The sequence below is a fragment of the Bemisia tabaci genome, chromosome 1, assembly GCF_918797505.1.
Source record: "Bemisia tabaci chromosome 1, PGI_BMITA_v3".
In the NCBI taxonomy this organism is placed as follows: Eukaryota; Metazoa; Arthropoda; class Insecta; order Hemiptera; family Aleyrodidae; genus Bemisia; species Bemisia tabaci.
Window position 1 is genome coordinate 41,575,927 of NC_092793.1, and position 18,372 is coordinate 41,594,298.

Below are 18,372 nucleotides of genomic sequence, written 5' to 3' on the forward strand. Positions count from 1 at the left end.
ATGGGACTCTTATTAGCCACTACGGAGTTTTCCGTGCCGTGATCGTGCCTAAACGATAGCCCATCTAAGTACTAACCACGCCCGACGTTGCTTAAACCCAATGATTGCCCGAGTGCCGCTGCCGTGGAGATCCGGAGGTTCGCGTGTTATAAACGGTAATTTAGCATTCGTGAGTGTCCCCGGCCCTGAGTCCATGATTGAAATTAATGATATTCTTGGGAATTTCTACATTATGCAGTTTAAAAGAAACACAAATAATAAAAAAGTAGATCGATCCGATATTTGGAAAGAAAGTGGTGCATAACACATGAATCAAATAAAACAAATGATAGTTAGTAAAATGAAGAAAAATAAATAAATGAAATGAAATAAAGTAAAATAAAATGAAAAATGAAGAAATATATTATCAATTACCTAATAAAGTATACTTAATTTATTTATTTTAATGTATGTTTTTATTTTAATTGAATTTATTTATTTTTAAAATGTTGTTTATTTATATTTTTATTTTGCTTACTTTATTTTATTTACTTATTAATATTAATTTATTTTATTTCATTTATTTCATTTAATCCATTTCACATAACAAATTTATAATTTATTAATGGTATATGAGATTTATTAGGCCATAGAGCATCTTAGGACTAAAAAGGCACACCTTTTGAGTTCAACTTTATTTTAATTTATTTTACTTATTTTTTGTTAATTATTAAATTGATTTACATTAAAATGATTAAAGAAAATAATATGTATTAAAAGAAATGAATCAATATTAATGAAATAGATGAAAAAATGAATACATATATTAAACAAGCTATAAGAACTTTCTGCAAATAATACACAGGAATATTTTTAAAATTTGAGAACAGAAAGCACCACCACAAATCAAAAAAACTAAAGTCTTCACACACTTTAATTCCTTTTGACGACTAGGAGATTCCTCCCAACTACCTTCATTTTTTTTTCTCAGTCTGCAGAAATTCCTCAAAAATTTTAAGGAATGATGGTTTGGTTATTTCTCAATTTCTGAAAAGTAAATTAGCAGCAAAGATTTTGGAACATCGCAAGCAAGAAATGCGTGTCTTCAGTTTCATTGTTGATAAGGTGTCCGTAAGGCTACACCGGATGTTCCCACAGCCATCAGATGTGTCTATACGGCCAACTAGGTGGCGCACCCAAAAATTTCTGGTCGTGGAGTGTCCGTCATTTTTACCAGGGACATTTAGAAATGCAGTGTGATCCAAAAGTCCCTTCCGCCCTCTCTGGCTTTTCACCTAATTAAGGCAAAAATTTGAAACTTGGGGGTTGTTCCCATCACAAACCGTTTAAAAATGGCGGCCGGGTAAAGTTCAAAATGATCGAAATTTGGTATCTAGGTTTTATGTTGATCGATTTGCCTGAAATTCGGTATCGAGGTGTATTCTGACACGAAAAAAATGAATTCAATGTTAGTTTCTTAAGAAGACCGAAACTTTCAAAATGGTCGTTGGCTTACGTTCAAAATCGCCTAAAAATATTATTTTTTTTTTCAGAAATCCAACCCCAAATATATTAATCATGCCATAATAACCATAAATTCCATATTTCAGGCAAATTCATCAGCAAAAACCCGTGGTAGCAATTTCCGGCGATTTCGAACTTTAACCGGTGGCTATTTTGGAAATTTCGGGTTTTCTTATTGGTGATACGTCAAAATGTCCAAAAAAAGATGTCCAAAAGTCAAAATGTCCAAACCCTAAATGTCCAAAAATCTAAAAAAGCCCAATATCTGTAATGTCCAGCAGACAAATAAGTCCAAAAGTAGGCAAATGTCCAAATTAATGGAAAGAGTATTTGTCCTTATGAGCAGAGTGACGTTGATATAGGAAGATATTATGGCAAGTATACATTTTTACTTTCTCGCTCCCCTAGGGTAGAGAAGTAAGTATTGTCATCCTCCAAGAAAAAAAAAAATTGAAATTTCATCATTTCTTGACGTTTTAAGGTCCCAGGAGTCAAAATAACCATACTTGAAAAAATGTGTGTCCGTCCGTCAGCTGTCCCCCAAATCTGTATACAGCGATATCTCAGAATCTATCTGTTCGATTTCATTCAAAATTGGCACAGAACACCATTTCTATGGTCTCCTTATGCACGTCAAACGATTTTGGGGTACGCTAAAATTTGGGGGGGGGGGGGCTAGGCTCAAATTGGGTTAAAGGTCCATTTTCAGCAAAATCACACGGAAAGCTCATTTTGAGGGATTGTAAATTTTGAAAAATGCCTTTAATTCTTTAACAGCGGGCATCAAGCGCATCACCTGAGTCATTATTTTAAGTTCCTACAAGATCTTTGGACTAAATTCAAAATTCAAGGGATTACGAGGCCCAAATGTAGGGCACTTTGCTCCGCGACATCACAAACAGCTCATTTTCAAGGACTGTAAATTTTAGAAAAAATGCCTTTAATTCTTCGAAAGTTAGCATAAAAGCACCATCTGGTTCATTAATTTAAGTTCCTGTGAGGTCTTTGGGCTAAACTAAAAATTGAAGGGTTACGCGTTATATAGCGAGGAGAGCACTTCGGTCACACGGAGAGCTCATGAACGGTAGATTTTGAAAAAATGGTTTTAATTCTTTGCAAGTTGGCTCAAAAGCACCACCTGAGTCATTAATTTAAGTTCCTATAGGAGCTTTGGACTAATCTCATAATTGCAGAGGGGCCGATAGGAAACGCTCAATTCTCCGATAGATGAAACGGAACGTCTCAGGATAGTAGCAGCAAACGCTTTGAGTCAGGTGAAACCTAGGCATTCAAATGCACTATATAATGCATCATATACTATCTCCAAAATTACTCCGTAGGTATGCACCAAGCTAAATTAGACAACTAATTAGGTACTTACATTACATACTTTGCGAATCATCGAAGCTAACGCAAGAACTGACACTTAGATCTTCATTAGAAACTAATATGTTTATTGTTAATGAATTTAGAATCCCAGTAGATTCCATCTTTCGCGGTTCCTTTTTACGCGGTACTGAACACGAATATAATATTATAAAACTGCACAAACATGGTTGATTTAATGATATGCGCGTTATATATTGGTTATAACCCGTTTAGGTTTGTTAACGTTTGTTCTTGTTGTTGTGTAAAGACACAGTGATACGAACAGCAAGGAGGTGACGCTATCTATTGTTTTCGTTTCGAATTACGGGGATACGCGCTAAGGAAGTGGCGCTCTTGGCGGGCGGGTGATGAACCATTACCAGCAAGTAGATTCGGCCGCCAAATTTAAAATTTGGGGCTAAGCGAAAACCGTTGAGTTTAAAGACTATTTAAACATCGAATAGTCATTCTACCCATTAAAGTAGATTTTTGATGGCTTTTGCCCGTGCTTAAGGAAAGATTATAATACAGGGTTATTCAAAAGTTACGCACCACTGGCCATAACTTTAGTTCTAATTATGATATCGATTTGCGGTTTGTGGCGTCCTTCCCCATAACAAGGGGGAAACTTTTTGAGGTACTTTCCAGTTCTTTACCCCCCCCCCCCCAGGGCGAGGGGGAGGCGGGGGGCAACTCAAAAATTGCAAATGGCAACCCCCATCATGTGATACATCGTTAGAAAGAGCATTAAAAAAGAAAATTTTTAGCGCAAACCGGGAGTCGATCTGACCCCCCTATCAAAAGTTAGCGGGGTCCAAAGGTTATTTAGGGGGTCCGTACCTTCATTTTTTAGAGTAGCTTCGGCGGCTCTTGGACATACAGTTTCTCTTTTCAAAGAGTCCTCGAATACTCTAAGTCTGATACCGAAGTCCTCATATTGCCCCCGGGCCACCACAGGCTCCCCGTAGGGGGGGGGGGGGGGATGGGCCTGTTACAATGAAAAATGGACCACTAGACAAGGTACGAATTTCAGCACTTTGATATATGTGCCGTAACCAAAATTTCACGTAGAGCACGATGCGCACAATGAAAATTGTCGAAATCAACTCCTTACAACGATATTTAATGATTCTTGATGCGTGAATTCAAACCACCCGCTCATGAAAACTCAATGCTCTACGTGATTCACATCGCGCGCTAAACGTTATCATGACAGTCTCTGCGCGATGTAAAAATCTGACAACCTCAATCTTGACGCTTTGGCTCAGCTATAGCAAATTGCTTATAGTTCGAACAACACATGGTGGGAAATGAATATTGCTCGATTAAGAAACTTGCTGAGACCGTTGTCGTGCGCGATTTGACTCACGTAGAGCTTTGAGTTTCTTGTGAGCGGGCAGTTCAAATTCCTCGTAACCAATGTGAAATGAAAAGGTTAATATCTTCGTTAGGAGTTGGTTTCAGTAATTTTCGTTGCGCGAATCGTGTTCTACGTGAAATTTTGGTTAAGAAACATGTATCGGAATGCTTAAATTCGTACCTTGTCTAGTGATCCATTGCATTAAAATACGAAAAGTCACAGAAGTGCTTCAAACTTAGCATCAAATCGATTTTTTTTTTTGGCTTTTCATAACAAACGGAGTAATATTAGCCATGTTTGTTATGTTTGTCAATATATCACTTAAATTTTGGAAAAGAAATCACTAATGCATTTTTAAAGTAAGAATTTGCCTGCTCTCGTGAAAAGTTTTATCACCATTTTTTCTTAACCTACACATCTTCATTATCCTACGCATCTGTTTCTAAGGCTGCATTCACAATCAGCTTGCCAACCTCCACCCAAAAATGCCTAATCTCACATTTGGACATTTGCCTACTTTTGGACTTATTTGTCTGCTGGACATTACTGATATTTGGCCTTTTTAGCTTTTTGGGCATTCAGGGTTTGAACATTTTAACTTTTCCAGTAGTTTCCTAAAAGCGACCTACAGAAGCATAAAAACACAAAAACGTGCAACCTGCAGGCAATCCAGGGGGCGCAGGTGACCTCGAGACTCGGAACATACAAGGTTCCCGCGCGCCGCGTCAACTTTGAAGACTCATAACTCCGCTTCTAACCGTTTCCCCAAGATGAACTTGGGCTTGTTTTAAACTTTATGTCCTTTACTTTCATTTAAGGTTGTTTTTGTTTTGCTCCGTGTGAACCGAACGACCGAAAATATCGAAAAACGAAAATTTACGAAAGGGGGACCTTGTATAATTCCCCCAAAAGTGGGTCAAAATCTAAAATTTTATTCATTTCATACATATATTCTGAAAGCTCTCATTTTTCTGGAAATTTTGACACCAAAATCATCTTTCTACGACAAATCGTTGAGAAGTAATGCTACTTTAAAGTTTTTGACTTTGACCCCCCATCCCCCCTTTTCCCTGGGGGTTAGGCAAAAAATATGACCAGTTTTGAGTGTCCAGGAAGACCCTCTTTCATCCCTGAGAAAATCGTAGGATTCCGTGTTTCGGCCGATTTGGCCGTTTTGTTGTAGGGTTCTTTGGGACCCTATGTTTTTACGAATGCTACAGTATAGATTTGTGTCCTTTAGAATCCCACACTGGAAATCAACTCATTCCATGGATGTTTATTTTGTGATTTATGTTTCTTTTCTTTTCTTCTTCTTTTTTTTAAAGGACTTAAAATTAGGACAAATTCCCGTCAGAAAAAGCCGGAAGACATCTCACTCGTAGGACTAAATGTAATGGGATGAAAAACGAGAAGGAGATAAGTATTAGGAAAATATGTTTTCGGAAAAATGACTCTCCACCGTCCGTTCTCAATGGCGGAATCACGGATTTCCCTATTTCTGCCGGATCTCCTGACAGCATAAAAAAATTGTTCAATATATGCTGAAGTCTGAAAAAGCGCATCTTATCTCAAATATTCTCACACATACATTTTTCCCCATCCACTGAAAATAATGAAGTGTGCGTGGAAAGGTTTTTTTCACTCGCTCCTGAAAATTAGGCATAGTGTTCTCTCGACGTACGCTTTTTCTCAGTTTCACCATCTATATACGGTAATTTGGATGTTTCATGCCAAATTCGACCCGCCAACTTTGCAGTCCATGAGATTGAGTAGAATGTTCAGTTATGCTGGATGCAAGTTGAGAGCATAAGTGCTCGTTTTTGGCTAAGTTCAGGTTCAGCTTTCTTAATGATTCCAATTGCTTTGTGAAATCCATGTGTGATAAATTGGGGACAAAAGAAAGATAATTCAAGTAATATATCAAACGTAAAGCTGAAAAACTCTGAACTTAATGACAGTTAGAGTATCAAATGAGCCATTTTCAGGACAAATTCATAAGACCAAGTATCAATGTTGCTGGCGGACAGCTAAGAGGCTTCAAGCAGTTCTAATAAATTTCAAGTAATTTGTTAATTGTGTAATATCTACGCTAGTGTGGTTCGAGTAAACTGCCAAGCTATGTTAGTAGTTATCCGAAGCCATATCTGGATTGAATATATCCCCAATATCTCAATTTTCAGTTGTTAAAATATAGCTTGGTAGCTCAAATTTAAAGATTCTCTTTTCTTTCTCGTGTTTATCAATTTATTCAACATAGGTCGAAAGATTTCGGCCGTACCTATTTCTTTTTCGTTTTAAATCACTTTATTGTTGAAAATGTTGATTGTTTGTTGTATTTTAATGTGCATTTGCAAGTTTCTTCTATTTCCTCTTTGTCTCTTGAAAATGTTGGTGTTTTCCAGCCGTGTGGACTTTGATCATCCTATTCTAATAAGCCCTAATTTCTACATCTCGGCGGGGTTGTTGACAGCTAGTGAGCATCAATAGTTTTTTATTTATACATGTCTTTATTTGTTAACCTGTATGTATCTACAATTATTTATACATTTGTAATGGATGATGGGACTTTGCGCAACAATCCGGACTCCATTCATTTGCCCATTCGCCAAGCCTGTCTCACTAGTGACATAGCCGTTTAAAGTTAGGAAAACTTAATTTTTTCTTATTTTCTCATGTATTTTCAGTTGATGCAGCACTCAAGACATCTTTTTCCATTTGAATTGCATTGTGCGATGAGAAACTACTAGCATTACAGTGTTGCCGAGATTCTGTTACTCCTACATAGGCACCTAAGCAATGAAAATGACTGAAAGCACCCCAATAAAGCAGCGAGCTTGATGCTTGATGCTCTGCCTTTCCCTCTCTACTCTTTCTTGGAATGTTTTTCTATTTATTACTTATATATCAGCTCTTTCTTTCTCAAATTTTCAAACCCTCAAAATATTTAGGCGCTAAGGATCAAAGTTGGAACCTGTATATGTATTAGGTGCCACTGTCACATTTGTAGGTAAAACAGAAAGTAGTTATTTTCACGTTGAAGCATAGTAAAAGTTTGCAGAAATAAGAGAAAGAGATCCGAAAATCAAAACAGAACATCTCTTTTGAAAATCAACAGGATAATTGTAATAAAATTGAGTAGGCGCACAATATCTAAAGTTACTATTGCTTGGGTGCTAACTCTTCTAAAAAAGTTAAGTGCAGAGCAGTAGTGTTGAGAGACAGACTGGATGCGCTTACTGGTTGCTCCGCGAAGAGCAAGCTGACATTAGCTACCCTCGTGGCCTCTCTGACGTCGTGAGGTTAGCTATAGTGGTTCGGAACATTGCAATTTGTATTGAATAAAAGCTTTTTATCCATATACGAATGCCTAATTTGCACGAACAATCTTGAGTTACATTCGATTTTATCGGGCAATGTCACAAAGTCTCTGTGACAAAATACATCGAAGTATAGAGGTAAAAATGAATTTAATCGACTCGAAAGAAAATTTGCAAAAGTTATCTCCGAAATAGGCCAACTGAAGGCTATACGGGCAATTGTACTTACCAGTACCTTTCATTTTAAATACACCCAACTTAGATCTGTCCAGTAGAGTCCGAAATCGAAAGCGAACAGAACTAGAAGCGCAGTAGGTATAGAGACGAAAATTCCTCAATTTTAATCAAGTGCAATTTTTCAATGTTGGTCTTGAAAATCGAGAAACCAAAAGGCACGGGCACTAATCTAAAAAGATCAAGAGCTTTTGTTTGAAACAAATTCAGAGATCCGAATCTTTACTTGAGTAGGGAGTCATTCCAGTAATAACCAAGAATCAAAGTAAGCAAGAGGCATTAAATTTTGAACGACTTTAAAAAATCCATTTCAGGACTTTTTTTTATAAAAAAAAGATGTATGGATGAACAGAGGATTAAATAATTGTTTTTTAAATTTTCATCGAGACCATCTCAGTTTTTCAATTCGCTCGTGACTCTTACAAGTTGGCAACACGATTTATACTATAATTTAAATGCATTTTAATTGTAGATGAATAATCGATTTTATCCTATACATTTAAATGAAGGAAACACGGCGTTGCCAGTTTTCAAAAAACTCAATTACTCATAATAAAAAAAAAATCAACGTCGCGAGACCTATCCAAAATTTCTTGTAATTCTGCATCATTGCATCCATTAAATATGACCTGACAAGAGTAGCTTAGATGAATGAAATTACAAAATTGTTATTGATTAATCTACTTACATTCTAATGCATTTCGGCATGAGCGTCATCTTCAGGGTACACTTAATTTACAAAAACAAAGGAAATGAACAATACACAGTAACGAAAATAACACAGGAAAAAAATTACATAGTTTGGTCAAGAGAGAGGTGAGATGTGAGGAGGAAATGGCAATTGGAGTGCAAATACGAAACTGGTCGGTGAGTAAACGAGGAGGAATTTCAAACAAGTAGCAATGGCAGATAAGAGCATGAGACACACAGTGGTTGCCAAATCGCAAAGTAAATCAATAACTGGTGTGGCTGCTGCAATCAGATCTGTTTGTGTGTTTTTAACATTCTCATGGTTTTGTAAAGCTGTACGTATTTCAAAACACTCCAATTCTCTGAAATGTGTTTTATTTTTCTAAAATGCATGATTTCTAAATTTTCTTGAACACTGCTTATGATATGATTACTGTCGTTGATACGTTTAAACACTTGTGATTGGTGATCTCTTTTATGTTCTGCAAATTTTTTATTAAAATTGCGTTTTGTTTTGCCAATCTAAACAGCATCAAAACCGTTGCAGTTAATTTTGTGCACACCACATGCATCCATTTCATCTTGCTTTATCTTATTTTTAAACGTGTGGCAAAATTAGCATTAATATATAGTAAAAATAAAACACATCTCAGAGTATTGGAGTGTTTTGAAATACGTAGGGCTTTACGAAACCATGAGAATGTTATAAACACACAAACAGATCTGATTACAGCAGCCACACCAGTTATTGATTTACTTTGCAATTTGGCAACCACTGTGTGTCTCATGCTCTTATCTGCCATTGCTACTTGTTTGAAATTCCTCCTCGTTTACTCACCGACCAGTTTCGTATTTGCACTCCAATTGCCATTTCCTCCTCACATCTCACCTCTCTCTTGACCAAACTATGTAATTTTTTTCCTGTGTTATTTTCATTACTGTGTATTGTTCATTTTCTTTGTTTTTGTAAGTAAGGTGTACCCTGAAGATGGCGCTCATGCCGAAATGCATTAGAATGTAAGTAGATTAATCAATAACAATTTTGGAATTTCATTCATCTAGGCTACTCTTGCCAAGTCACATCCAAAGTTTCCTAATTAGAAACATAGTTTTTCATCCAGGAACGGTACAATTTTCTAAAATTTGCAAATCGTCGCAAAATGCGTCCATTGTGCTAATGTAATTCCATGCACTGGTCAATCATGATTAGATCCTATATTTATCGTTCTTAAATGATTCGTCATATAGTAATCACTTCCGTTTAATTCATTATATCTGAAAACAATGGTACTAATTATTCAGAAATTAACAAAAACGATTCGTTTTTTTCTGCACTATCCAGCGCAAACAGAAATGTCTCTAGATGCTACGGCTTTAAGCGGTTGAAATTTCAGTAGTGGGACAGATTTGGTTCCCCCGACTAACACAAGTTAGTCACTAAATGTGGTCCCTGTTCAAATTGATTTAGGGCTTTCTCACACTTATGATGACGTGACGATAGCACAAACACGTCTAGTTCACGTACACAAACTGGGCATACAGGCCACAGGCATGACAAAAAAAGGAAAGTAACGACATCATAAAGGCTAAAATAGCATTACCATTGAAGCCCTTGATAATATTGAAGCACATCCATTACTTGAATATCAGTGAAAAATATTCGTTTTAACATACTAACGTAATCCAAAACGATGGAGTTGTGAAAGTCAAGAAATCATTTATGGATAGATGGCTTTCGATGTAAGTAATGGTAAATTAAAATCAATCTGGTTTTCGGCCAAGGTAGAACTACACTGGAAAAATAGCTTTCCTTCATTGTCAGTGAAAGTTTTAAAAATTCCGTTGCATGTTTGAGTTTGCTTATTTAGTGTTCGACCTCTCTCACGCTGAAAATGGGGTAAACAGGGACAGCCAGATACGAAGATTTGCTCGTATTAACACCTGGGAGCAGGAGATTTTCTACTCAGCCTTATCCTCAGGCCGTATCCGCAACTCTGCATTCTGCATCTCCTCTTTTGAGTTGATCTATCACCTCATGTTCTATCTCTTCTCATATTACGTGAGAACCACCCCTCCCATCGTCTCATGCATCAAGTATCATCAGGAGAAATTCGACCTGCGGAGTGCTTTTCTTGACGAACCTAGTGCCGCTTAAGTGAGCTTCTGCAGTTTCAATCATCGTTTTTCTCCCTTCTCTTCGAATTATTTCACACATCTCGCTACTCCTTTTTACTCTCATTGTCAAGTGTGTCCTTTCTTCATCTAATTACTTTTGATTTTAAGAGACGAGAGTTAAATGTGGTGTGTGGGTGATTGTTTTGATTCTGCAAGCTTGAGGTCTGCTGGAAAAGCAAAAAATTGATGTTTTTGCTTCCATGTTGTACACAAAATGTATTTGACTTATTGGTGTTTCTGTGTCGTGTATGATAACCTGGAAGTTTTGATGTCGGTGTTGATCTTTGAGTATTTTCATCCCTGAAACTTTTTCTATAGAGTGAACATAGGTGACTCTCAAGAGGATTAAGTGTCCTCTTTCCATTAAAAATCGAAAATCTCTCTGGACATAAAAAAATTAGGATAAAAATTCCTAAAAATTTCACTTCGTGTTATAAGAAGTTTCATTATCAAACAATGGGATAATGTAAGTGGCTGTATTCCATCCGTGATTGATTTCATCTATAGGCAATATCCTTAAGATAAATGAAAGTTAAGGATCTCTTCTAATTTAAAAAAAGAAAAACATCGTCAATTGCCGCTACTTTTGCATCATACAAGACGGAGAATTTTCAGTTCTAGGTATGCATCCTCAAATATTTCATGACGGAGAATAATGATAGATACTTAATTTTAAAAAGAGGTATTAAAGGACCGGTTTAGGATTTTTATTTTATGTATGAGTCCTAAACCTATTGTAATATTTAAAGCTACATTCAATTCACTCAATTGTCTTTGTCAGTAATTTCTCAGTTTGTCTCTTTTCACATCAATGGCGTCTCCAAGAAGGAGCAAAGTAAATTAAAATCACTCCGTCAAAGTGCTACCTACGATCAAATGTGCATTTATCGAAATAGAAATTACAATGGTGAGGGAACAAAAAAAAAAAAAAAAAAAAAAAACCCTTTACGAGTTCCACAGAATAATTTCGACTTCCCATTTTTTAATTTTTAGCTCCGATCGCACTACTAAGTCCTAATCTGTAATTTGCGTTTGGTGGGGAAAAAATCGTTCCCAAAAAGCAGTTATAGGTACATTTTTCTGCTGCTCTCTAATACTTACCAAAAAGTGACTCGTCCTCTGTCAACCCTACTCAATGCAATTAAGAGGACAAAAAACGCAGGGTCTTGAAATCTCTTTCACTCTCAAGACCATATTCCTTAGAACTTCACTGTTATTTGCCCTTTCAACTCTGCTCCTCGTAATATCACCCAAAATGTCGTTAACGGTGTTTTAGTTTACTTAGTTTGTGTTCAACTCGAAGTTATGACTTAAAAGGATGAGAAAGCGGACAGGAATAGGAAAAATTGGGATTGTTTAAGTTAAGCAACAGAAAGATGGAAGAATTTTAGGGAGAAACGCGGAATTATCTCTGACTTGGGGACGGAAAGTTACAGCGTTGATATAAGAATAAAGCTGTAACACTTGTTGTTCAGAGGACTTTACTTTCCGTTTCATAGTTCGATATTTCTCTTCTGGTGGCTGTTACGGTCCTTTAGGTACGTTATACCGAGCCGCTTTTTGACTACAAGAAGGGGCGCCCCCGAGAGAAACCAATCCTCACAAAGTTACGATGACACCAACTCAAATTGTATCCCTAATAAAAATGCACCACACTGATGTCAGTCTGGCATGAAGTCACTGTTATGTCAAACTGAATCAGAGTGCTTTATGAAACATACCCTTAGTTACGATGAGTCAACCTGAAAGAATGACGGTGGCATTGCCATTTAAGGACCGCCAAAGGTATAATTTCAGGATTTAGGGCTTCGTTACGGTGATTATATCGGAAGCAAAAACAGGCTAATTTTTCTCTTATTAAGTATTAGGGTTCAAACTCAACTGAGTTCTTATTTGATGTGCCTACTTTGCCATCATTTATAATACAGGGTTATCAAAAAGTCACCTACCACCCCTGTAACTTTTTTCCTAATTGATATAGAAGTTTGAAACTTTGGGAATGTTCCTCGGTCTAAAGTAGCAACTTTCGGTCCCCCCCAAAATTTTGGGGGGCGCGGGCCAGCTTTTTTTTTTCAAATGGCAACCCCTCTTTTGTGATACCTCATTCGAAAGATATTAAAAAAGGAAAAATTTTGGCGCAAACCGCAGGTCAAAATGTTGATTTTTGACAAAATGGCGACCGGTCAAAGTTTAAAATAGTGGAAATTCGGCATCTCCGTTCTTTATCGGCGGATTGGTCTGGAACTCAGAATCCGAGGGTTTCGTGACGAGAAAAATGACCCTGGCATTAGTTTTCCAGAAAAGTCTGTCTTTTCTAAAATGGCGGTGGTTAAAATGGCGGCTTAGAGCGGGAATTGGATATTTAGGCTGCTTATCTTTGGATTTGTGTGAGACTTGGTTTCCGGTGGTATTTCGGCATGGGAAGAACGATTCTTTCATTGGATTTTTGAAATTTCGAGAACTTTAACATGGTGGCGAAAAAATGACGGGAAATCCATATCACGGCTCTTTACCCATGGATTTGCACGAAAGTCGATACTCTGGTGGTTTTTGGTTCGAAAGAAATGAATCTTTCATTAGATTTTTTAAATACTAAATACTTTAAAAATGGCGGCGGAAAAATCGGTGTTATGGCAATTCACCGATGGACTTTAATTAAACTCGTTAAAGAAGGTTTTTTTGCTCGAGGATAATGAATCTCGACGATAACACCGATTTTTCCGCCGCCATTTTTAAAGTATTTAGTATTTAAAAATCTAATGAAAGATTCATTTTTTTTCGAGCCAAAAACCACCAGAGTATCAACTTTTGTGCAAATCCATGGGTAAAGAGCCGTGAATTGTATTTCCCGTCATTTTTTCGCCGCCATTTTAAAGTTTTCGAAATTTCAAAAATCCAATGAAAGAATCGTTATTTTCATGCCGAAATACCCCCGGAAACCAAGTCTCATACAAATCCAAAGATAAGCAGCCTAAATATCCACTTCCCGCCCTAAGCCGCCATTTTAACCACCGCCATTTTAGAACAGACAGACTTTTCTGGAAAACTAATGCCAGGGTCGTTTTTCTCGTCACGAAATCCTCGGATTCTGAGTTCCAGACCAATCCGCCGATAAAGAACGGAGATGCCGAATTTCCACTATTTTGAACTTTGACTGGTCGCCATTTTGTCAAAAATCAACATTTTGACCTGTGGTTTGCGCCAAAAATTTTCCATTTTTGATATCTTTCGAATGAGGTATCAGAGAAGGGGGTTGCCATTTAAAGAAAAAGTTAGCCCCCGCCCCCCAAAATTTTGTGGGACCAAAAAGTTGCTACTTTAGACCGAGGAACATTGCTAATGTTTCAAACTTCTATATCAATTAGAAAAAAGTTACAGGGGTGGTAGGTGACTTTTGGATAACCCTATATACGATATCCCGCGAAGATGAGCATTTCAGAGTGTGATGAAAGAGCAGCGGCTACCCTTCCTTCTCAGTTTTAAAACTGAACATCATTGAATGGGGTTGAAGATGATGCTAGGTTCGGAGTGAGCATTCCTAAATCCTCTTCAAGGGTCCCTCTTTTCGAGGGCCGGTTGGTTGGCCATGAGTGACATGGTGGTGTTTGCAGGTGATTGCCGTAATATCCATCCTGTTCATCGTGCTCTCGACGATCGCGTTGACACTGAACACGATCCCACAGATGCAGGTCTTTGACGAGAAGGGGGTTGTGCAGGACAACCCTCAGCTGGCTATGGTAGAAGCGGTCTGCATTACGTGGTTCACTCTCGAGTACGTTCTCCGCTTCAGCGCCTCGCCGAATAAATGGAAGTTCTTCAAGGGGGGCCTCAACGTCATCGATCTGCTGGCTATCCTCCCGTACTTTGTCTCTCTTTTCCTGGTCGAGACGAATAAGAACGCCAACGACCAATTCCAGGACGTGCGGCGCGTTGTTCAGATTTTCCGAATTATGCGGATCCTAAGGATATTGAAGCTGGCCCGACACTCCACCGGGCTTCAGTCATTGGGTTTCACACTGAGGAACTCGTACAAGGAGTTGGGGCTGTTAATGTTATTCTTGGCCATGGGAGTGCTCATATTCTCGAGCCTGGCCTACTTTGCTGAGAAGGAAGAGCCGGGAACAAAATTTATCTCTATCCCGGAGACTTTTTGGTGGGCGGGAATTACAATGACAACTGTAGGGTACGGTGACATCTACCCCACCACTCCACTGGGGAAGGTGATTGGTAGTGTTTGCTGTATCTGTGGGGTCCTGGTTATTGCGCTGCCTATCCCCATTATTGTCAACAACTTTGCCGAGTTTTACAAAAACCAAATGCGTCGCGAGAAGGCTCTCAAGCGCCGCGAGGCCCTGGAGCGCGCCAAGCGGGAGGGTTCTATTGTCTCCTTCCACCACATCAACCTTCGGGACGCCTTCGCCAAGAGCATGGATCTCATCGATGTTATCGTCGATACAGGTAAGAATCAGTCCTATACCCTCTACATTTACTAGAGACAAAACTTTTTAGATTGTTTACGAAAGTTCTTTGCAGCAAAAGCTTGTTCGACGGGAGGGGCTTAGAAAACATTTGTGAAAGTAAAATAATTGCACAGTTGGAAGAAAAATGAAAGAAAAAACTTGTCACAGGGAATAAGTAAGTAAAGTATCATTCTCTAACAATTGTTTCATATTTTCACATGACCGCGTTCCCTAATGAAAAAGGAGCATAATGATGTTAAGTCATAGCGACATCACCATGCCTTATTAGACATAACAGTCCTAATGACGTCATTATGACATCATAATGTCGGAAATTGTTTTTGTAATGTCACTAAGACGTCATTGAAACTCTACACGGTGACCCAAAAGTCTTAAGTAACTTCTGATCGGATGGAGATGGAGACTTGAAATTTTGACAGTGCTGCTGTGTTTATGTAAATTACTTTTTTGACCCCCCAAAACTTTTGAAGTCCCCCCCCCCAGGGCACTACGAACCTTACTTTTCACCGTATCGTTTGACGCATCGTTGGATTGATAAATCCTTCTACATCCAGAAATGACAATCCCAAGTAGCAGTGATCGCGATAAATTGCGATTTACTCGGAGAATGTATCGCGATTTTATCGACGTTGATTTATTGCAATATTATCCGATAAAAATCGCGATAAATTGCGATTTCATCGCATTAAATTGCAATAAAATTTCGATTTCATAGAACGACATTTTGTAGAGATAAAATTGAAATTTCTCATCAACGCCCAATAACGCATGAATGACGCTTATGAAAGATGTTCTTTAGCGGAGGTGTAAGAACGACTCGATACGAGGTTGGGCGTGGGGTTTGGATGGTGGGAGATACGCCCACACTGAGAAAAAATTCTCGGCGTTTTTACCAAGGTCCGTTGGTAACTTTACCATCTCACTTTCTTACCAATTATTGGTAATGTTACCAAGGGAGACTGGTAAGCTTACCTAAAAACCGATATTTTTACTGGTTTTTTCAGGTAGGAATATGCACCACTTTTATTGGTAATCAATTTCCGGTAACTTTACAATTTTATCTCAATAATTCTACCACAGTCGATAAAAAATGTTGGCGTTTTTACCAAGGTCCATCGGTAACTTTGCCATCTCACTATTATTGGTAATTTTACCGAGACAGAATTATGAGATTACCAATAGAACCTTATTTTACCAACCGTATTTCAAGGTATGAAATAAAATACAGAGGAGGGAAAATAAAAAAAAAAAAATCCAATGAAAACTCGGTGTCAGTCAACGCAATGACAAAAGTTGTAAGGTTGCGAAGCGCCGATCCATGTATAAGAGGCTTCAATTCGCACTCGTTAGGCATACAGCGGCCATAGCCCAGTGAGAAAGTGCTGGCCTACCACCGTGGCGAAAAGGGGTTCGAATCCCCGCGGAGGCTCCGGGGATTTTACGCTCGTCTTCGTCAAAGGACCTGACGGCTGAACCTAACGGCAATCGGCTAATAGCGTAGACCCCTTTTTTTGGCGATTTTATCGGTGATCAAATCGCTAGGATCATCAGCATCTGAGCGATTATCCTCGCGATAAAATCGCAATTTTTTAGGGCCGATAAAATCGCAATAAAATCACGAAAAGATTGAGGATAATCGCTCAGATGTTGATGATCCTAGCGATTTTATCGCCGATAAAATCCAGGATAATCGCGATTTTTTCGGCGATAAAATCGCGATTTTTCCGTTGAAAAATGCTACTTGGGATAGCGATCAAACTCCACAACATCTTGTGGTTGTGCCTGATGAGAGCGTTGCTGCTACTCCACAGTTGCAGCCCTTCTCGCAAGGCTCAAAAAACAAACAGAGAATCACTTGGACACAGGAAATGAACGAATATGTGATTTCGGTGTTATTTTAACACCGAAATCCTCTGAACACCTCTGAACACCTCTGATTCTTTTCCATTATCGAAGATCGGAAAACACTACGGACTGAATTTTGATACGAGTTTTAGTTTTCGAGATTTCGGACTTGTAAAATTTTGGCGGCATCCACGATAGACCATATCTTACAGTATGGGCCTGGTATCGGGGACTGGAGATTAGGGTCGATCTGATTCGGGAGTTTCAATTTTCAGTAGTGTGCGCTTGGAGATGCGTACGGGAACCTTGTGTTTTGCGTTGAGCAACTGGGATTGGATATAGCAATGTTCGGTTTGATGAATCAAAAATTTTTATTTTTTTTGGGTGGAAATTTACTGTTACAGTTACAAATAGTTCGCGTTTAGAAAACGTAAGCGTTCAAGAAACGTACGCGTTTAGAAAACGTACGCGTTCCAGAAACAGTTCGCGTTTAGAAAACGTACGCGTTCCAGAAACGCACACGTTCAGAAAACGTGCGCGTTTAAAAAACGTGAGGGTTGTCAACCACAAACATCGATCCCTTCTCCTTCTCCGACCTTTAAATCGACACTTCTGTCATCCACTTTCCGATTGTTATTTTTACGGGCCATCCTGATGAAACGGAACTTCCAGTCGGATGATAGGTACTTGGAGTACAGGTACGGAGCGGAGCAAATGAGCGCCATTAAACTCAAGATGAATAGAAGAACGTCCGTCAAGGTAGAGGGTGCGCATTTGATTTCCAGACGGACAGGGCACATTGTGATGTTTGCTTCGGATGAGTTTTCCGCCACCGTTGTGGAATTCACTCCAACGACGGTTACGATGATGATGAAAGTGCTGAGAATTATTTGATCGATCATTATTTGGACAGCTTTATGCAATAAGGAACTAGGGTCAAAGTTTCGATTTTTTTTTTTATGATGAATTCCGTATCAGAAGGGTATTTACTTATTATTGAGAAAAAGAAAATCCTCAAAAACAATTTTTATCCCGCTTCAGCGACCCCGCAAAAATTTGCCGTCGCAGGATCACGCGAAGTTCATTTTGCAATTGGGACCTATACTATGGTTCCCTATTGCGTAATGCGAAACTCGGATTTCCCATTTTGCAATGGGCCTGTTGCATGCAAGAGATACAGCCGGCTGAATAGACGCTTTAGGGGTTAAATGACACGAAAATTACGATGGTCACATTAAAAAAGTCTGAAATACACTCCTTACTGCGCAATTTGCGTTGTTAGGAACGCGCTATTTCAAATTTCCCGCGTCTGGGGGCAGTTTTCAAACGGAAACAATTAACGGCAACTCGCGGCTATTTCCGGTCAACTAAAACTGACAACATAACCTAAAAATCGAAG

The 18,372-nt window shown here is 38.5% G+C and overlaps 1 protein-coding gene across 8 annotated transcripts in view; it reads left to right on the forward strand.

Moving 5' to 3' along the window:
• The window catches only part of Shab (Shaker cognate b), a 327,591-nt gene that overhangs the window by 121,971 nt on the left and 187,248 nt on the right, over positions 1-18,372 (forward strand). For all 8 annotated transcript variants that reach the window (XM_072306433.1, XM_072306436.1, XM_072306434.1 and 5 more), the window contains one exon: positions 14,259-15,105. In XM_072306433.1, the coding sequence (XP_072162534.1) occupies positions 14,259-15,105 (847 nt within the window). The remainder of the gene's footprint in view (positions 1-14,258; positions 15,106-18,372) is intronic.